The sequence below is a fragment of the Microtus pennsylvanicus genome, chromosome 3, assembly GCF_037038515.1.
Source record: "Microtus pennsylvanicus isolate mMicPen1 chromosome 3, mMicPen1.hap1, whole genome shotgun sequence".
Lineage (NCBI taxonomy): Eukaryota > Metazoa > Chordata > Mammalia > Rodentia > Cricetidae > Microtus > Microtus pennsylvanicus.
In genome coordinates, this window is record NC_134581.1 from 69,001,506 (window position 1) to 69,023,316 (window position 21,811).

General features: G+C 41.9%; 1 protein-coding gene across 1 annotated transcript in view; it reads right to left on the bottom strand.

Moving 5' to 3' along the window:
- Positions 1 to 2,258: 2,258 nt before the first annotated feature.
- Positions 2,259 to 21,811, bottom strand: part of Arhgap20 (Rho GTPase activating protein 20) — a 92,369-nt gene continuing 72,816 nt past the window's right edge. The window contains exons 10-15 of the mRNA XM_075965917.1: positions 17,500 to 17,678; positions 15,943 to 16,104; positions 12,766 to 12,875; positions 10,379 to 10,568; positions 9,199 to 9,313; positions 2,259 to 8,004 (exon numbers count right to left, since the gene is read on the bottom strand). Coding sequence (XP_075822032.1) covers positions 6,137 to 8,004; positions 9,199 to 9,313; positions 10,379 to 10,568; positions 12,766 to 12,875; positions 15,943 to 16,104; positions 17,500 to 17,678 — 2,624 coding nt within the window. The 3' untranslated portion in view covers positions 2,259 to 6,136. The remainder of the gene's footprint in view (positions 8,005 to 9,198; positions 9,314 to 10,378; positions 10,569 to 12,765; positions 12,876 to 15,942; positions 16,105 to 17,499; positions 17,679 to 21,811) is intronic.

Genomic DNA, 21,811 nt, shown 5'->3' on the forward strand with positions numbered 1-21,811 from the left:
TATTGGGTGAACTTTGTATCTAGGGAGTAAATGAACTTAGTTATGATTTGTATGATATTCTTAATGTGTTCTTTAATTTGACTGCACGTATTTTGTTGAAAAGTTTTACATCTATGTATGCTCATTGAGATTGGTCAGTGTTTTCCTTTTTTCTTTTTGTCCACATTTAGTTTTGTTATCATGTGAATGCTGTTCTGTTGAATGAATTTGGCAACATTTCTCCTGCACAGTTTGCAGTTTGAGAAGTATAGGTTTTAGCTTTTCCTTAAGTTTAATAGAATTTTAACAGCAATTTTCTTTAGTCTTGTTTCCTCCCCCCCCAGACCCCCGGGAGATAGATTACTGCCCTAATATCATTATTTCACACACACACACACACACACACACACGCACACGCACACGCACACACACACACACTTTATTCAGTTTATAAACTCTGCTGAGAACATGTAATTCATGACTGTTGGAAATTTGTAAATTAGTTAAATTCAACTGATATAGTATAGCTCTGAAGTTTTTTTTTTCTGCTGAATTTTATGCTTGGAAGGTCTATTTAAACAGGAAAGTAGGCTACTTAAATTACCCACTCTGACTGTAGTATGACCTGTCTTACCTTTATGCCTTATGGTGTTGGTTCTGTGAGACAGGAAGCTGCAACACTGAGTGCAGAGACTCAGTCTTCTGGATAAATTCTTATCCATAAGGAATGCTGAGCTACTGAGTGCTTTCCATTTGAAGTCCACTTTACCAGATTTGAGAACGGCTGTACAAGTTTAACACCCACTTGCTCGGTCAGTTTTCATCTTTTGACTCTCACCTTTTGCCCACGCCCCCCTCGCCCCAGGTAATCTTTAAAACTTCAGAGACAGCACAGCTGTGCTTTTAAATCCATCCTGTCTATACCCATTATGTGCTGAGTTGACCCTATTTGCATTTAATGCCATTACTCAGAGTCTGCTATTTCCTGTTTTTATTTTAGGGGAATGGACTAGTTATTTGCTGGTCTACTCTGTTGGACTTGGTGTGGGACTTCCCAGCTCTCCTTTGCTCACTCTTCCTTTCAGGAAATATTACTCTCTTCTTTGGCGCTCTGGTGGATGAAACCTTCTTCTAGGTAGTTTTCCTCTAAGTATTTTCTTCCTGCTGGCTTAGACTGAGATGCCTTACTTTGTACTTGTCTTGATATCTTGAGATGTTCTTATTTCTCTAGTAATTTTAGATGCCTTCTCTGGATCTACCAATGACTGGCATCATCCCATGCATTTCTTAATTTTATTATTGACAGCAGCAGATATTCTTATGGTAAACACTAACTAGTAAGAGTCTTCTCCTTATGGCATTAAACATTCTTTGATTGGCAGCTTTACCATGTTGACTATGGCTTATTGGGTGGTGGTTCTCTGATTATGTCTACATGGTATTTAAAAAGGCCTCTTACATTTGAATGTCCTTTTTCTCTCCAGGTTTGTGGAATTTTCTGCTATAATCTCTTTGAACAGATTATTTCACTCCATTCCAAGGCATGCCTCCAATGAGACTGCTTCCCTCTCAGAACACTTCTAATGCCCTTTTGTGGTCTTCCCAGGCAGTGGTGTGAGTGTAATGACCTCAGTCAACTTCATGGTGCCATTGGAGAATCTCAGTTCAGACTTCTTTGCCACAATTGTCGCCATCTTTGAAGCTCCTTTGGTTCTGGCTTTCTGCACACACTGCACTTACTCAGCCCTAGCTGCACCTCCACAGCCTAGGTAGCTCATTCCAGGTTGCACTTCTAACCTTGACTGTGTCTGGGAACGAGTGGAACACTCCCTTGGTAGCTACTGCTGACCCTGTCCTGTTGAAATCATTATTATTAATATTATTATTTTTTGTGGAGAAAATCCCATTAAGGCTGATTTCTTTTTTTGGTAAGTTTTTTGGAATAGGAAATCTTTTTTTTCTTTTAAATCCCAACTCCTCTTCTACATTAGTATCATAGAGATGTTTTCTAATTGATTATCTTCCCTGAAGTCTTGCTTTTTTAGGTCACTGTCATTCTGTTTCTTGAGTTAATGTGCCATCCAGGAAACTTCTTAGCATTCATGTATTTTGATATCCTATGCTCACAGTTATTCCACTTTGGGGGCAAAGCTATAAAATATTTCCTTTACACGTGAAAACTGTAGGCAGTAATAATCATGGTTCCTGGGTCTTGCGGAGAAAGAATAATTCTTCATAGTTATAGTATCCGTTTTATTTTCTCTGAGTAACAGACTATCTCAGAAGGTTTTAGCCAATTTATTTAGTTCTTACACAAGACACTGCAAAGATAATTTCTAAGTTTAAGTTAATGTCATCTAAAACACAGATGAAAAAAAGTAGTACTGAAATCTTAATGTCCACAAGCCTGCATCTTATATTGCTATGTGAGGTAAAAAAATCTAAACACTATTTTTACCTTGACAAATGAAACTACTGAGAGAGAAACACTTCTAAGTCATCTAAAAACGTCTGTGTGATGTTGTCCAATAGGCACACAGAGACTATTCTAATCCAATAGTAGCAACAGTTTGTGTGTGTAAACAAGATTTCAAAACCAAAGCTTGTGAATCAAACCTCAGATTAGAGCCTTCGGCCAGTTCTACCATAACTATTCACATTGTACAAAGATGGTTTTCAAGGGTTTTAATGGAGTGAAAAAGGAAAAAGGAATTAACGCGCCATGAAGGTAGCTCAGAAGCAGGAAGGGCTTAGAGCTGGCAGCACAGACCTTGGGAGATTTCTTCCTTTCACAGAAAGCTTTGCTTATGAGAAGACCTCATAACCAAAATGAAAGAAACTGAAGCAAATGCTTTACCCAAATTTATTATTCACAGTATAAAAAAATTACTGGAGGCTTTTTTTAAAAAAAAAACAGAAAGATCTTTGTTGGGCAGACAAATTAGAACCTTCTGATTCAGTGTTAAGACATGCAAAGTAGACTATAAAGAAAATATTTAACTAAAATATTCAATTGAGTCCTCATTAAAAGTAAGTTTCTATTTTTCTCTAAAATTTAGATAGAATTTAGTGTGTGCACATTGTAGAAATACAATCAATACCATTTGTGAAAGTGTTTTTGTCATTCCTACCTAACAAATCTGTTTTTCTAGCTGTGGAATTCCTTGAAAACAGTAGTTGAACTTATACAGAGACCACGTGATAAAGCTCAAGTCAGGGATCTAGTAGTCATGAGAAATGTCATACTTCATAAATTACCTCCAAAGCACAGATATCCTGGTGTGTGTAGAAAGTCAACTGAATGGCCTAAAAATGAAATAATCTCATAAACACAATCAAATTAATCAAATTGAGCTGATATTTCTTTTAGCATATGGACAAACTAGTCCACATTGCTACAGAAATACAATGAAAAAACACAATTTCTGACAAAATGGGGGACTGTTATGTATAAAGCATAACTTATTTGGTAAACAAGATTTAAAAATATAAAAAGGAAAAACAATTTCACTCTTTTGTTCCCCTAGAAAAACTATGAGTAAAAACTTAAGGCCACAACTCATTGTGTATGAAATGTTCAAAGGGTGCTCAGGCTTGCCGAGCGAAAGAACTCTCCGCAGTCAGCGTTTCTCTGTGGGCCTGTTAACTGCAGGATGACATTTTATTTAACACACAGCATGGACTTGTTCATGCCCATTATCAGTGCCTTGAAAACCAAACAATTTAAAAGTTAGCAGCAGTTTCTGCAAGGTACAAAAATACACATTTTGTTACATAACACAGTAATAAAATTTGTCAAGATATATTATACAAACTCATAGCATTTGAGATAAAGAATCAGTCTAATATATTATAGATTGATGGAGTCTAATAAAATGACATGTCTGTGTTCAAATCATATAATACTTTACAGCAATATTAACAGACTATTCACATTGAGTATCACGGGAGCATATAAGGAAACAGCGTCGGAATGGTTGATGGAGAACCTTACCAACTATTTTCTTCTATGCTTCAAACTGGGTGGACAATTTTCTACTGGCCATTATAAAAGGACAAGAAAAGCCAGAACTCTTTAGCGTGTTCAGGATGCATTTCTTCCCGAGAGACATTCGAAGTCCTAGGATCTTCATTCACATCTTGCAGTTCTGACAGTAGTATGCCCTAAAGGGAAGGGTCGTCCTGCTAACTTTATCTATCAATACCACAGAAGATACATATGGATACTTAGGAGTCTTCGCATGGAAGTGGTGGCTTATAAGGTGGGATCTAGTTCACAGCTGATTGAGATTGCCAGTGTCGTGAAGAAGCTCTTTGGACACAGAGTTCTAAAAGTTAATTATGATTAGGGCAAACAGGGCCATGCCGCTGAGAGGTAGGTGGCACTTCTACAGCTAATACTTAGGTCCTTATCCTACAACCCGCAATGCAATGTTTGGGAGAAGGGAACAAGATCTGCCATGAGTTTCCTGGTGGCTGGCAGGGAAAATAATTTGGGATAAACTAGTTTTTGAGTGAAAAGTCCTTTCTACAGTGGATTCATGAGATCACGTAGACTCAGGCAACTTCTAATAGGTGAGTATCTCAAATGAAGGAGGATGCACATCTATTTTAGGATGTACCATCCAATTCATCCTGGCTGACAAGATCTTACCCCTAGGGAGGAAAACATGCTGGGTGTAACCTTGAAGGTAAAAAGAGAGGAGAGATGTTCAAGATAAATTTCTGGGGTCTAAACTTTTAATATTTATAATCCACAAACCATTTGGAAAAGATGGAGAACTTTGGCAAGAAAGGCAATGAGCATCGGAGACGGCCCAACAGCATCTTTGTTGTGTGTTCTATTCAATATTAACCTTACATCCTGTCAATCTCTAATTGATAGCGATCTCTAGAGTGAAAGGATAATTAACAATTGTTCGTGTGCTCCTTTTGGTTGACTCTGACAAGCAGTGCTGCAGAGAAACATCTCCGCAGAGGTGCCATATTGACAGATAATACTTGTGGAACCAGGAAGGCAATGTCATTTCAGGAAACTGCCAGTAATCAAAATGCGGGGTGATTAATAGGGAAAAGTTTCACGTGATAACCTGCCATTAAGTCTAAGTCAGCGGCCTTTCTGTGACATCTTAAGTATCGAAGGATCCAACTTTCTGTCTGGATACGTTTCTACACACATTTTCTGAATGACCATCAGCATAATAATAAGCTTTTCTTGATTACACAAATGTTGCTATCAACATGGCATCAAAGATGGCATCTCTAGTTTCTCTGTAGTTTTGCCTCTGAGATTAGTCAGCCAGGGAAAGTTAAAAAGTCATTTCTCTAATTCTTATATGGCTATTTTTCTACATTACTAGAGCAAATGTTGTCAGCAGGGCCCTTTCTAAATAGGGATAAGATACATTTTTTTTTTTTTAATCACAGGCACTGTGTGAAGGACACCAAAGTGAGCAAACGTCCTTCTTTGTCTTTACATTGACATTTCTTCAAGATGTGAATAAATTCAACCCTAACAGAAAAACAATTAACCAAGCCATCCAATTACAAAGCTGTGCTGTCCCGGCACCCATAGCTCTTTAGCCACTGGCTTTCTCTACTCTGTCTTTATCAACGAGCTGGTCCATAAAGTGACCCTGGTGATGACACATGACTAGAGAAAGCCACGGGCTTGGATTCAGGTTTTCCATGGCTTCCTTAGTGAATGTACACGCTTTCCCGAATGGCTCAGAGCCCCTTGTCTTGCCTGCTTGTTCCCTGGTATAAAGATGGCTTCTCTCTACTGTTCCTCTCTGTGTCACTGCGGCTTCATTTAAAGTGCTCTGGTCCTTCAAGACAGCCAGCTCACAGACTCTTGAGACAAGGAGGCCTAAATGAAGGACACCTCTTCTACCCTTCTGTCAGGACCCTAATGTCTCAGAAAAGGACTAACTTAATGCTTTAATAGGAAAGCCTTTCGGAACTTTAGATGATGAAACTTTTAAACCAGCTTTTACCACATAATCTTAACAAAGAAACTGTCGTATTAGCAATGATTGTCCTCAAGCTACCTACCCCAGGTGTCTTAGAAAAGGGGGTTATACTAATTACTATCCTTGTTTTCATTAGCCCGGTTCCTGTTCTTAAAGATATCGGATAATTTATTTTGATAATATTCTTATTGCAGGTCACTGTCTTTGGTTAAATGTCTGTCCCCAGCATCGCAGGCTGTTGTAGGTTCTGTATCTGGGCTGGCCACATCCTCCACAATCTCCAGATTTGCTGAGGCTCCTTCCCAGGGGCTGTCAGAAGAGTGCTGCCCTACGCTCTCTTCTCCCTCCTGCAACTTCATACCAAGCTTGAATCTGCCTTCCAGCAGGTAGAATGGAGAGGTGGAGTGTTGCTCAGAGTCCTGGCAGACATAGAAACCATACCCACGGGCCGTCTGTGCAGCTCCAGGTCCTTCATCTGCCCTTAGGTGTATGTCATCCTGACTCTCTTGCAGCCGGTCTGCCTCTGGAGTACCAGGAGCATGTGGAGGGAACCCCAAAGTTTCTTTCAGGGAACAGATCTTCCTGTCTTCTGGTCTGGCTGCTCTTGTTTTCTTTTTGAGGGACCAGTTTTTCAAAGTGACCAAACCACTTCTCAGCCACGCGCTGGGGTGAACAGTCACAGAATGCATGTGTGACGGCTGTTCCACGGGACCCTTTCTTAAATAAGTTAGATGACTGCTCCCCTGCCCCGCGGAGGGACCAGGTATTCCCGGTACGAGGGCGGGACTGTCACACTCAGTGGACAGCTCTTCTTCCTGTTTTCTCTGAGCCTGAAAAGTGCAATCTACTGGAGAGGAAGTTTCGGTGGGAGTAAACACAGAGTGTTCAGACATCTGAGAGAAAGCGCTGTCCTGGGAGCTTACCGAGGAGCCGGATGGGGACGTGCCTGGGGAAGATAAACTAGAATAGCTAGCCCTTGGGCAGAGGTTGAGTCTTGGGGGCAAGGCCTTCTCAGTGCTTTGGTGTGCGCCACTGCTCTTGCCCACCTCAATCCCCATCACCAGGCTCTGGTTGATGAGCTTCTGCCCCTCGAGTTGCAAAGACTTGTGCCTTCTGAGATAGTCCTCTTCCTCATGCAAGAGGCCCGTCTCCCAGCTGCTTTTGTGTTGTTTCTTTGAATAGATCCCCCTGAGATAGGACAGTTTGTAGTTTTGGTCATCTATGCTGGGTTCGGAACAGCGCCGATGTACCTGTGAGCTCTTCCTGGCATCTCCCATGTGTGGTGGGGAGAATCTACATGTATCTGCATCAAAGGGTTGCTTCCTGGACCGGTCCTGGGAGGATGCGTGACTGTAAGAGGCCACAGAAATGGCCACTGGCTTGGACTTAGCTAACGGTGTCACTTGATTTCCTTCGTGACCAGACAAGCTTTTCTTTTGAATGTGTTCATTAGTAGCATTTTTCTTGCTGATGTCAGTGCCCATGACTGAACTCTGTCTAAAACACGTCTTACCCCCTTTCTTCGGGGGCTGGGTCTGCTTTAGGAAATCTTCATCCTTTCTAGAAAGCACAGCATCGCAGCTGGACTTGCGCAGCTTTTTCTGGTAAAACTCTCGGAGATAAGAGAGCTTTGTGTCGAGATAGTCGATACTGGGCTCTGAGCAGCGCCGGTGCCGCCGCAGGACTTTGGGGGCATTTGCTGCAGCCACAGGCAGGCAGCTGGGTGTACCTGGGCCAGCTGGGGCCCTAGTGTGCTCCCCCAGTGAAACTTTCCTATAGGGTACAAAAACATTCACAGGCTTGGACTCCAGAGGTTGTTTCATTTGAATGTGTTCATCTTTAGACTGATCTAAGTCAAAATCACTCAGAGTTAAAAGGCCTTCCACCTCAGGCTGTTCAAGGTCATAGTCACTGAGGGTTAAGACAGAGTCCATGCTTCTGCTCCCCTGGCCCAGTTTTGTCACCAGGTCACTGCACGGAGCATCAGCATCCTCATTGAGCTCATTTTCCAAGCTGTCGTAAGAGGAGTCGTTCATTTGGAAACAAGACGTATCTGTGGACAGAAATGAAACCATAGTTAGCATTCTTACAAATCCAGCCTGGGCTGCCACTAAACAAAACCATGCTTATTGTCATGTGTAGAGTTCAAATTTCTACCTTCAAGAAGAAAAGAATCTTTAAAAAATGTAAAATTCTGTATGTAGAGGGAGCCAGCAGCACATGAGGCGAAGGCACATGTGAGGCCAGAGGACAACTTGCTGGAGTTGGTTCTCTCATGTCACCATGATGGCGCCCAGTGATAGGGAATCAAACCCAGGCCGTCAGGCTTATGGGGGTGGTGGTGGGAGTAAGCACCTTTAGGCACTAAGCCATCTTAACTGCCTAAATCTTTCCATTATCCCAAATGCTAGTGCTGAACCAAAATCTTCCAGGGGTGTGGATGCTAGCATCATCTCAGTTTCTAATAAAGTGACTTCTTCTTAAGAAGTTTCTCAAAGCAACAGTTATGTCATAAAATGAAGAAATAATAAGAAGTAAATGAGCTAGGGTCAGGCTGACCTGGGTTTTGAGTAGGAGTCTCTATTCTGACAGGGTAGTGTTGCATACAGTTACACAAGACACATGCCAATTTCTGTGAAAGCTTTCATAAAGCTCTCTCAAGTTAGCCATTGCTTTGTGTGACTCTAGCATTGTTGAAAGGGTAAATATTGTTCATATTTTATAGATGAAATACTGATGTTTGATGGCACAGAACTATAGATTGGAGGACGCATAGTAGCAATTGGTGGCAAGGAACTCATATTCTGGAGGTTTTATGTCTATAAATTCAGACCCTCTCCCCACCCTCAACCTCAAAGATGCTAGATGTTTCAAACTGGCTAAGAGCACTCTAGAATTCTGAGATCTTAGAGACCACTAGGAATGGTGGTGAGGGTAAAAAGCACCCCAAACCAGGACTTCCCTGCTTTTCTGGACCTTTGATTCTAGTTTCAACAGCAGAAGTTCTATATAGCAGAGTTCTTCTGTTTATTTAAAATAAGGATTCAAATCTCCAGGGTACAACTTGTAGACTGAGGCCTCAACCCAAGTACATCTTGACCCCATCACACTGATCTATTATCAGGCCTTCCGAGGAAGGAATGCAAGCCCTGGGTCCTACTGCCCCAGGTCGGAGGCTCGCAGACAGCCAGTCTCCACGTCTTCACAGACAACATCGAGCTCTTACAAAAGGTGTCCTCCACAGTACCTGAGGTGTGTTCTCTGCTGTCGCTTCTCTCAGGGAGATCCCCCAAGAGAGAAGTGATTTCTTCTCCAAATATCCTACAGCAATTTTCAATCAGAAATTGTATAAGAAGTGAAACCTGTGCACAATGAAAAGAATCCAAGCGTTATTATTCATATAGCTCCCCTGTCACATTTCATATACACAACCTAATCTTGGCCACAAAACGGAAACGAATAGAGGGAAGTAATCAAAATGGTATAAAAGCTCCACTGCCAACTGATGGTGCTTTAGAGAGTAGTTTGGGCACAGAACCGAATTTGAGGCAGCAGACTACAATCAACTATGATTTGGGCGCAGTCTTAACATTTTATATCCTTAATTTCATCTTTTAAATTAAGGCAATTTCAAGCATTCTCACTCCATAGGGTGTTTGGGATGGGAGAAACATACTTTGTTATTAAAATTTATCAACTATCAGTAATAGAGACACACAAGGATTTCTTGTATAAAGGGCAACTTGCTATAATTTGGGACAAGGACTCCTCTGTGGGTCCAGAAGGAAGAGATGGACAGGCAGACAGCATGCAAACCTGGGCTAGTCATGACTAGTCTCAGCATGGCTCCCTATTATCCTTCTTAAGTGAGGTGCCTATGGGGAGAGGAGCATTTACAGGGGCTGTGCTGCCACTGAGATGGACAGGAGCTGACCTACAGATTCTTTGCCTCAGCAGCTGAGACATGCTATGACTGAAAGGAACTGGTACCCCAAGTCCCTGATCAACAGCCAGGCCCTACAGGGGTGGGATCTCAGTCCCTACCGCATCGTTACAAAAGAAACCACAGTAAGCAACTTCTCTCGGGATTGTGTAGCTGGTAAAAGTTGGCACTGAGAGCTGAACTCCTCTGGCTTGTCTGAACTCAAAGGCCCTGGTTTGTAAAGGAGTGCTTCCTTACCACGTGTGCTTTGAGTCAGTCCTACTCTTCAGCCTCCTTAAAGGGAAAAGTGAAGTAACAATTGATATTTTTTTTAAGTTTTTATATGTTTCACCTCGCTATAGTCTACTAGACAGACAGGTCAATAAACCCACACAAAGAGTCTACTTTAGCTCTTTAAGAAACTGCGTTTCAGCATATTGTGAATTTCAAATGTTTCAGAATGAGGGACTGAGGACTCAGGACATAAAATGAAAAATGTCATTACCTTTTTTGTAAATTCATTTTCTAGTTCTGGGCTGGAGGAAGTAGGAGGCCAAAGAATGCTTGGAGCGATACACACTGCTAAGTTAAATGCAGTCATCTGATTAGATAAGGAATGTTGTTCAATGTTGTGTAATACCCCAAACAGATACCTTAGGAAAACAACATTGGCTCTGGGAAGCTGATCTAATAGCCTAAAGACAGAAAAATGCAGGACGTTTTATTAAGAAACGTGTAAAGACAGGCACCCCTCACTTCACCTGCATGGGGAACCATGCAGATCAAACAGGCACATCAAGAGCACAGTGCAGACACACAAGCGTTTCAGGTGGGTGGAGTGTGTGAAGCAAGGGCACTCAGACAGGAGCACACTGGCAACTGTTTTTCAGGTCTTGTCTTCATAACTCAATGGAAATGTAGAAGAGTGCATAAACTATGTTGCCTGTTGTAACTCCAAGAAAAGTAGTACAATGTGTTTTAACTCAGGCAACTCCTGCAACATTTTGTAATATTCCCAAGCAAACCCACAAAAGACATCCTGATAAGATTAAAGTACTCATTTACTTCCAAGCAGGAAGGCAAAAGTGATATTTCTTGGTGAGAATCCAAGGCTTAGCTATGAAGACTTCAAGGTTTGTTCTGGGAGCCATGCTCTCCCACCCAGATTCCAGAGGCAGCTGTGCCCCAAACCCATCATTCTCAGGTTAGTCAAGCTTGAAAGGATTATGTTTCCCACTGTTCTTATTTTATGTAAGTTATAAAAAGTAGTTTTAAATGACTACTCAACAAAACTTATTTTTACAACCATCCATAGCGGGTGTGCACGCGCGTACACACACACACACACACACATTCCCCCCCCTCTGTGTGTGTGTGTGTGTGTGTATGTTACTTTTTCTATAAGAACCTACAACTTGAGGAAATAAGGTACTTTGGCACCTGTTACCCAAATAGCAGAGGTCTTTCTTCAGTATAATGGGTGTATCCAGCAGGAAATAAAGCATCTAACATCCGCGTTCTGCAGGGCACTAAGCACACTGACTGTAGATAAGCGATAGCGGTGCATCTAATGCTTGGCTATGGAACTAAATTCTGACAGAAGGACAGCTGACTGATCGGCACCCTCGGCCCAGAAGAGAAGCCAATTTTGTAGCTGCGTACTTCTGACTCAGTGACTAAAAGCTGGGGTGTTCTGTAATCCGTGGTGAGGGGTTGTATGGAACATCATACTGGTACTGTCAGGAATTACTTTCAACAAAAGCGTTTGTTTATCCCATTTGCCTAAGTGTCATACTTCCACATTAAATCTAAACAAGTCATATTTGGGATCCAAGCTTTTCATGAACTAGAATTTGCATTTTTTCGAATGTACACTTCTTTCCTACCTATTTATTCTCTTACAGGAAATATCAGGAACATGCATGCAGTGATGAAGTCTACAAGGAATCTCAGTGGATGGCCTTAGATATTGCAGGTTTTTTGGTTTTGTTTGAGTCTCTTTCACACTGCAGCCAAGGCTGATCTGAAACTTGGTAGGAATGTTCCTGCTGTAGTCTCCTAAGTGCTGGATTACAGGTACGAGCCACCACACTTTATTATGAGTCTGAGATGCTGCCAATCCCTTTCCTAAGATACCTCTCAAGGAGTTAATTCCCTTCCTGTGGCACTCCAGCATACTCACCAAATACTGTGTAGCAATGGTCACGCTGTTACAAACATCCATTTTACCTATCTATTCTACCAGACTCGCGGCTTCCTGGAGAGAGGGGAAGAGATCATGTTCTCTGCAGGACTCAAGTCACCATACGAATACATGAAGACTCAACTAGTGAGGGAGATACTTCCCCTACATGAAGAACCAGCATCCAATGCACTAATAAATTTCAGCTCCTATCAGATTTAGATAACTTAAGTATACAATAAGTTATATCATGTTAATAAGATTATTGAGAAAAGGCTTGGGGTGTGGTTTAGTGGTAGAGTGCTTTCCCAGCATGCACAAGGCCCCAGGTTCAATTCCAAGCACCAAGAAAAAGGATTAAGAAATCAAAACCAACTTAGAGACTATAGAAATTGCTTAGGTGGTCAAGGCTCTTTGCTGGCAAGGCTGATGACTTGAGTTTGATCCCTAGGACCTACATATGGTAGGAGAGAACTGACTTCTGCAATTTACACTCATGCACACATATATGCACGCACGTGTGCGCACGCGTGCACACTCATACACATACATTGTAATTTTTAAAATCAGAGAGAAAGCAGTGACAACGGAAGCAGCAAATATATAACTGTATTCTTATACCCCATGTATCTGATAACTGCTATTATTTTAATAGAAAAGCTTACAAGATGTAAGTATTTTAATGTATTTTTCATATTCAAGATCATTACCTTTGAATTGTGTTAATTTTTTCTTCATCGTTTCCTTGATCCATTACACAGACCCAGTGATCATACAGATCTGATGAAAAAATACTTTCCGGGATATTTCTCAAAAAATCCTAAGTGGGGGAAAAAATAAAAACAAACATTCAAATCATTCTCATGCAACATACATGTTGGAAAAAGAACCCTGTGTACCCTCCACTGAGCTGTTTGAATGGAAGCGTGTGAACTGACATTGTTCTGGGGACAGACTGGAGCAATCAATGCTGGACTACCATTGTAAAATAGAAGGCACCCTATTCAGCGGAAGCTTCGGGCCTGTAGACATTTTAGCAAACTGACATGATGGGATATGGCAATACAGCACCTCAAATCCCACCCCCTCCTTTAAAATAGCAAGTTCAAGGAAATGTACCAAGTTATCTGTGAGGCTTGTAATTTGGCATCCATCCCACGCTCTATATGTACATATGTACTTATTCCCAATTGCTGTATACTGCTTGATATATTTGGAATATAGAAGTGAATCAAAGCAAGTGATTATACCTTAGAACATTATATTCCAGTGATGGTGCACAATGACATCAAGGTACTTGGCTTATTCTTGTTATACCCCATGGAAAGGCACTCAGGTGTTTGAAGGGAAGAAAGCATCCAATAGCCGAGTTCCAGGAACTAGGGTCAGCACTGTGTGCCTCATGTACAGTAAATGAACATATTCATATTACATTATCTTGTCTGTGGTAAGATGAATTAGTTAACTATTGGGACTCACTCACTGCTTATGGGTTCCACTGGGGCAGGAACAGACCCTTGCTCACTTTGCATATATGACAATGTATATGTAGGTCAGCACAGCAAAGGCCGTCACTGAATGATTATAAATGTGTCATATGGACTATTAACAGGGGCAAGGGAAGCGAGTCAACTCTAACCGCATGTCAGGATAATCTTGCAAACTTTGTAGATGTGCTGACTATTTCACTTCTGTTTTTCTTTTTTTCATTTCTGGCAGTTAAGGAAGATTGGCTGTTTCTGCCTTCCTTTATTTGTATAAATGCACCCAGACACTGTGACTCAAACACACCCTCACAAAAGCTGCCTCTAGTTTTCATAATCCCAGATCAATTGCAGCTGTGGCACCGCAGAGTTAGAAGGAGTAAAATCTGCTATTTCAAAAATAGGTTAGCGATTAGAAATCTCTCTTTAAATCTCACTGAAAAAGACACTTGGGATCCATCTTAAAGGAAAACATCATTAAGTCTTAAGCGCATACTTGAAAGATAACTTGCACTGTGGCAGAGCACTCTCCCCAGCTGGAACAACACACTAGGAAATGCAAACATCACAGCTGAGGATGGAGAGTTGGCTCTGAATTCCAATGATGGACTTGCAGTGTTCAATGAAATTCCTAAGCCAACAGGACTTTCTGGTTCCTGTGGGATGAATCTGTAGACTGCTGAGCTTCATTGAGGGAGGAAGAGCCAGAGTCACACCATCCCAGGCGATTTTTGTCCAATCACAGTTTGAAGAGCTAAACTTATATTTAAGTAAAACCTGGTAAGTAAATGACTTCAGACTGTTTTATTTTTTTGAAGCTATATACAGAAACAAGAAAACAAAGGCTCAAGCTTTATCTTCTTCCTTACAAGCAATTGAAATAGACAGGAATAAAACCACAATTACACAGTGACAAGACTTCAGCTATATGGAAGCCATTTAACCAGAGTCTTCAATCATCTGCTTGCCTTTGCACAGATCTTCCTACAAGCTGAAGCACACCTGGGGTAAGGCCATGCTTCTTTGGAATAGTCTCAGTTCCGCAGAGAGTCTTGACAAGTGTGGTGCTGTGGAGTAGACAGCAAGAGAATTTTCCTCTATGACACAGGCTGACCTGCCTAAGCTAAGGAGAGAGAACACATTTCTGGAAGAAGGAAGAACTTATGCTATGTGTTTGTCTTTGACATACCTGTCTGGTTAAGGCTCAAGCATATCAAGTATCTGTATTATCCTGGGATTGAAAAGTAATAAAAACTGCACAGAAGATCAGATGGTCCAAGTTCATTCTCCAAAATGGCGTTTGTTTCTGCTAAAGCCCACGGTAGAATTTAGACACAGTCATCAAGAAATAATGCGGGGCCAGGCAGTGGTAGAGCACGCCTTTAATCCCAGCACTTGGGAGGCAGAGGCAGATGGAGCTCAGTGAGTTCAAGGCCAGCCTGGTCTACAAAGTGAGTTCCAGGATAGCCAGGACTGTTAAACAGAGCAACCCTGTCTAGAAAAACAACAACAACAACAAAAACAACTAAAAAAAGCAAACAAAAAAATCCCAGAAAACAAAACAACAACTAAAAATCCAACATGGGTCTCACAAGCCATGGTGCTGACTCTCTCAGCAGCTGGCTACTCAGATGGGGCAGGGCAAAACAAGCCCTGTCCACCATATTTTCCTAAGCTTCAGGACCTCAGATGTCACTGGGGCCTTCTCTACTCTTGGCTCAATGCATCCAGACCCTCTCGGAAATGGAAGTTGAGGTAGGCCTGCAGTGATTCTTGCTGTGGCCAAAGCTCTGCTCATGGCTCAGTTCTTGTTTCTTTTCCAAAATAATAGGACATTTCTAAGACCACGAGGAAGAGACTATGTCAGAACTTTCTAACTGTGGTGAAGGCCAAAAGGCCCAACATCCCTGCTTTCCTCTTAGAATGCGTGAGGAGTTACAGGAATGGATGGGAACTTTAGGTGGCATCAGCATCTTGTTTTAGTTTAAAGCTAATGTCACTTTATTATGGTAAACTAATAAAACTCTACAAACATTTAATACAAGTTCAGTTTTTTGATAACTTTGTCTTCATTAGGAAGGCAGAGAGTGAGGGACTCAGAGATGCAGGATGTTTGTTGTGCTAAATGTCCTCTGTGTGTTCCGAGTATGTCACACAGTTTAACTGAAGTTTGCTTTTGTGCCTGGGGTGGTAATGAGCCGACTATCGTGAGAGAAAAAACCAAGAGCCTATCCTGTATGTCACGTTAGTGGTGGAGCCTGCAAACTCCGATGTTGGCTTTGTGAAAATTTTTAGCACTTTCGGACTCTAAGTCCACCACGACTCCCGGCAACCAGAAACGATGTTACTGTGGAATGAACTCTGAGTCTGGGGAACACCGTGGATGAGCGCTCTGCTCCTTACCTTCAGCACAGACGCTATCACGAAGATTGACTCACAGTCAAGGGGGACTTCAATTCCAGAATTCAGTTTCTCTTTCAGTTCTCTGCAGGATTTCATATTGGCCGACTGCCTGAAGATGCCTTTGGTGAGAGGGCCTTTTTGGTTAAGAAAGAAAAGCATATCCTAGAAGGAAGCAAAGGACATAATCCAAGATGATACTTTCTACACACTAGCACAGGAGCAGGGACTAGCCTTCTGGAGCTGGACGGATGGCTACAACAATTCAAATGATGTTTTTGGAACATAGAGTGGTTATAGCCAGAGGTCAGAAACATAGCACCTGGTTCAAGAATATGTGAGTTCATGAGATTTAATGTATAACCTGGTGACTATAGTTAGTAAGAATATAGTCTAAAAAGTTTCAGAGAATAGATTTTAAGTATTCTTCAATTTTGCTTTCTATCTGTATGTTTCCTGCATCCAGTATAGAAGACAATGGTGTGTGGAGACAAACAGCCCATGAAATCAGGAAGCAAGCTAGGCCTCTGATTTCCTAGGCTAGGGTCTGAGCCTTACTTTTGGGTTTACGGAATAAGGGTGGTGAAGGTAACTTCACTGTGGACGATAAACAAGGTAATAAAGCATCTATCACAGTGCTTTGTTACAGGGGGAGGGTCCCTTTGTGCTGGCCGCCTGGCTAGCTTACACCCGAAATAATCACACAGAAACTGTATTAATTAAAAACACTGCTTAGCCATTAGCTCTAGCCTTCTATTGGCTAACTCTCACATCTTGATCTAACCCATTTCTATTTATCTGTGTTCACCATGAGGTCGTGACTTACCGGGAAAGATTTAGCATGTCTGACCTGGCATCTCCATAACAGCTCGCTCGCTCTCTCTCTCTCTCTCTCTCTCTCTCTCTCTCTCTCTCTCTCTCTCTCCTTTCTTCTTTGCAGAATTCAGTTCTGTCTTCTCTGCCTCCCTAAATTGCCCTATCAGGCCAAGCAGTTTCTTTGTTGATTAACCAATGAAAGCAACACATAAACAGAAGGACTTCCTACACCAGTGCCTGGCATTTATGGATGTATGACAGGGCAGGAGATTCGGAGTGTACTGGAGTAGACTGCTTGGGGGGAAAGGACACAGAACAAATCTTGTTAGTAGAGACTATTTTCTTTATCACTTGGAAAGAATTCAAATTTTCCTTTCCATCCCAGAGAATGTATATTGATGCTTAAACATATGAGATATAAACCTTAAAAAGCAACAAGATGATGCTTTCTGACCAACAAAGGAGAATGGATTTGTGGGTTTTCTGACAACATACTAATTTATCTGAGTGGGCTTCTGTTGCTCTTTTAAAACAAGTAGACTGGATTGTTTCCTAACTACATCTCCCTCAAGATTCTGCCATGATGAAATCTGATTTTATGTTCTGAAGTAAGGGTATATAGAGATTTTTAGTTGAACCAGAGGGTGTTTATGATCTTTCCACTTTGGGGACAGACTTACCCTACAGCACTTTTCCTTCACCAATATCCTTTCCCCCTAGTTTACAGAAACAAACGACACTTACCAAGATAGGTTTTGGTAGATTGTCATTCTCACAAATATCTGGTAAAGAAACTCCAAAGAGCTGTCCTGACATAGGGGATGTCGGTGACATGGGCAGGTTGTCCAGGTGAGTGCTGGAACCCCGCCAAAAAGCCCAGTTGATGATAGAGCGCCTTCTTTTAAACGTCTTCTGGCCGGAGTCTAAGAGGTGAGATCAGGAGGGGAGCTTGTGATTCATTCAGTCTTATTTCTGCAGCTTGTTTTGTATTTTATTCCTTACACCATCTCAGAGAAATGCCAATTGTGAAAGTCCATTATAAATATTTGGCAAATTAAGGAAGCAGTGGCTTCTTCTATCCCTTTATGGGGCAGATCACTGGCCTGCTGACCTGAGTCTTGGTGCTAAAACTTAAAATATAGAGAAGTTACATTTCTTAGGCTGGAGATGTCATTCGGTGATAGAGTAACTGCCGTGCACAAGGCCCCGAGTTCCATCTCTAATATTGTACAACAACAACAAAACCACTTCTCTCTCTGAACTATACAACTTAAATCAGAAAGTACTTTATATCAACACACACACACATATTAAAGATGAGACAGGCATATAGAAAAGCAGAAGAGTGAATTCGGTTACAATTAAAAAAGAGAGAGGAGGAGAGAATGACAGGATAGAGGAGAGATGAGGGAGAAGAAGAGGAGTCATTTTTATGTTTCTAGAAACACAGAGTGCTTTGTGATCGGATGTCTCATCCGACTGATAATAGAGACAGGAAGCTAACGTCTTACATTTGTTCCCTTTCTCGGTAACTGCAAAATTTCCCATGCAGCTTTTCCAATACACAATTTCAAAAAGTGTGTTTACGGCAGTGTGGATGCTGACTAGTGGAACCCAGCAGGCTCTAGGGTGGTAGGGTGGAAACATCTGGAGAGAGACCTGTTCGGATTGGCTGGGAGACCTAGGGATTTAAGACAGTGGCAGCCATAGCCAGTGACAGGTAAAGAGGGAAGCAGAGTGGGACCCCAAATACCCACAGGTAAAATCTGCTCACATCTTGGGATAAGACCTAAAGCAAGCACTCGTGATGCAGATTCAAAAGGCTTGCAATGAAAGTCACAGAACTCAGATCTGAAGACCTTTACACCCTTCGCTGCCTACTCCAGGGAGGGCACCGGGAACCGGTCACTAGACGCTGGCTCAGAGTGTTTTCTATTTAGAAGTGACGTTCTGCTGCCAACACGGGCTAATGACAGAATACGAACAGGAGATAATCCAAGGAGAACGTGGTCTGCAGTATCAAATGCTAATTTCAAAGAACACTTTGTATCATCTGACTATAAAGTACATCAGCATTTTCTTTCTTCAGAATAATCTGCTTAAACCAACTATGACACAGATTGTGGGCTGATAAACAAATGAGCAACATTTTACTAAACAGCATCCTGACTATGGACCATCAACCACACTTATCTTCCTTGTGCTACTGCCAAGTAGGAAAGCAGTGGGGTGTGAAGTGCTCTTGACAATGGAGTCAGGAGCCTACTTCACACTGCTGATTTACACAACCCATCTAGAGTTTCCTATTTCCTTAGCTTTAAATAGGAAAAGATGTTATCTGTCAAAGACCTATGGAGAGGAATACTAGACTAATTTTGAAAAAGATTGCCCAAGGCATGATTGTGGGTCTCTGTTAAAGTTACCCTGATGCCAGGCCGGCTCCTCCTGGTAGAGAACGTCTCTTGGTACCCATTCTCCATGGGTTTAACAGCTGTCAGGAGTACACAGACAGAAAAGAATATCATTCCTCTGCTCGGCTCTGGTGCTCTCTTCCTGCTTTGATCTTCCTAGCTTCCATTCCAAACAAAAACAGAACAGCAAAACAGAAAAGAGAACCAATTCTTCCCTAAATCCAGGAAGGGATTTGCCTCCCACCCTGTGCACATGTCCACAGAAGATGAACGCTAATATGCATGCTGAGTAGTTTTCTCTCTGGTTTACACATTTCAAAACTCTCCCATCTGATGTTTCGCTTTCACATACTTAAGACTGCTCTATCACCAGGCTGCACACCCACTGTCCTATGGATGCAGACGGAGGATCCAGGAACAGCTGGGCCATGCACTTACATGTTTGTAGTGACAGTCATCCTGTTTGCTGTGCATAACATTTAGTGTGAGACTTCAGGTTCCCCAGGACTGAGGAAAAAAATGATTGATGCTTATTTTTCCAGCTTTTTAGTGTGTACTCTTTTCTTTATAAAAGACAAAGGCCGATGACAAAAGAAAAGACGCTGCTGCCATAAGGGCAACACAGATGTGTAGTGAACTAAGTGTAAAGTTAGCTTTCCTCGGTTCTTTTCATATTTACATTATGAAACTCAGGACTTACAAAAATTAATTGAATTCGTACAATTTTAGAGTGTATAACAAAAAAAGCTTTAACTAACTGTCTTCTGGCCACACAACTAATATTTTCCCAGAGTAGCACATTCATGTAGGGGAACAGTACAAAGTGTCCTGTGATTTACCGTCGTCTATACAGTTCATTTCGCATGCAGTGTAGCCATGGGTCTGAGCAGATGCGGGCAGTGGCCTGTAGTGCTACAGATGTGCTTCTGATTGGGCTGGAGTGTGGACGGCTCCCTTCAGAGCACACTCAGAACCCCACTGTCCACCCAAACTGCTCACCCCAATGTCTGCATTCTAGGTGTAACTAAACCATTCAGTCTTTATTCTGCTTTGTTCCTGACACTGAGCAAAAGATTTGGGATAAATGCTCTCACAGATTAAGGACACAGGTGATCTTTTATGTGTTGTACATGGTACAGATAAAGAGGCAAAGTAGGGATAATGACCTTGAAGGGACAAAGGTTTGTTAAAAGTGACACTTGGGTCTTGAGTTCAGGTAATTTTGATGTTTATATCTGGAACCTTTCAATACAGTGGAGCTGTTGATTGGTGTCCAGGGCAAGTTTCAGGGATCTAACATATTTTTTTAATTTTCTAGAGGAACTTTTATTTATTCAATCTTTGAATTTTCAACTGTTTTAACTTTAGTTTTTTTTAACTGCTTTGAGTCTAGATTTTTTAAAAAAGGTTCTTCCATGATATAAACTCAATATAAGCAAACTTAAAATTATCAGTGTTTTCATAATTTGTCCAAGTGTCTGAAACCAGTTTAACCAACCTCCACTCCGTTTGGCGGGCATGAGCAACACAATCTCATGATATACAGACCAGGCTAGACTTGAATTCTTAACACTCCTACCTCAGTTTCCTAAGAAGAGGATGTTTTCCTTAAGTTAACGAGAGGAGGCCTTTCTCAGAAATGCAGATAAGGAGGTTTGTGTGTCTAATTATGGCTTACTTAAGCCAGGAAGCATAAAATATTAACAGAGAGAAATTATCTTCCATTGTTATCTCCTCATTAATATCAGAAAAAAATATTTTATACACGAGAGACCGTGGCAATATGGCTACTTCCTAGGAGTAAGCAATTCCTAAGGCTAATGTGAATTCTGCGGATCCAAGAGCCACGAGTAAGAGGCAGTATGTGAACTGGGTAAGGACGGGCCAATTCTATGCACTGACAACATAAGCTATACGAGTACAGGTCAGGCGGCCAGCCCGATGTCATGTGAGAGAGCGTGAAGACGGAGGATTGTTTTGCTTGGCGTAGTGTCTGGATCTGCAGCTCTCCTGCCTTACCCTCCAGTTTCCTTTTAAATTCTGATTTACGTTATGAGTTGGGCCCCACAAGGTGGGAAGGAAGGCGATGGAATCATATGTTCATGTTTTCTGTATCACAGTGAAGATGTAGGTACTGAAAGCAATCTCGATGGTGGCATGTTGGTTTCACATGAAAGACAGCAACGGAAGCTGTGAGAATACTGACCATCCAGCCCACAGTTATGGCAGAGGGTGGTCGGTTCATGAGGTGAAGTCATGTTAGTGGGCACAGACAGTGGGGCAGCGAGGTCTGGGACGGAGGAGCTAGGCAAGGCTTCATTCCCACCCTGCTAAGCTTTGCAGTGCTGCTTGTGGTCTGAGGAAGTGATCCATAAAACGCAAAGGTCCAGGTAGACAATGTTTGGTAACATAAATATCATCACACAGGCCGGTAATCTCATGGGTAGAATGTCTAGTTGCTTTACTGTTGCATTCTTAACACGTAATTCTCCTGCCTCAGCATCTAGAGGGCTGGGATTACAGATGGGCACCGCCACAGCTGGCTCTGATCTAACGCCGTAAGCAGACTAGTGTGCGGATAGAAAACTGTCCCAGGAAAACCAATCTGAAGGCAATTACAGCAGTGACTTCCTAAGCTCACCCCG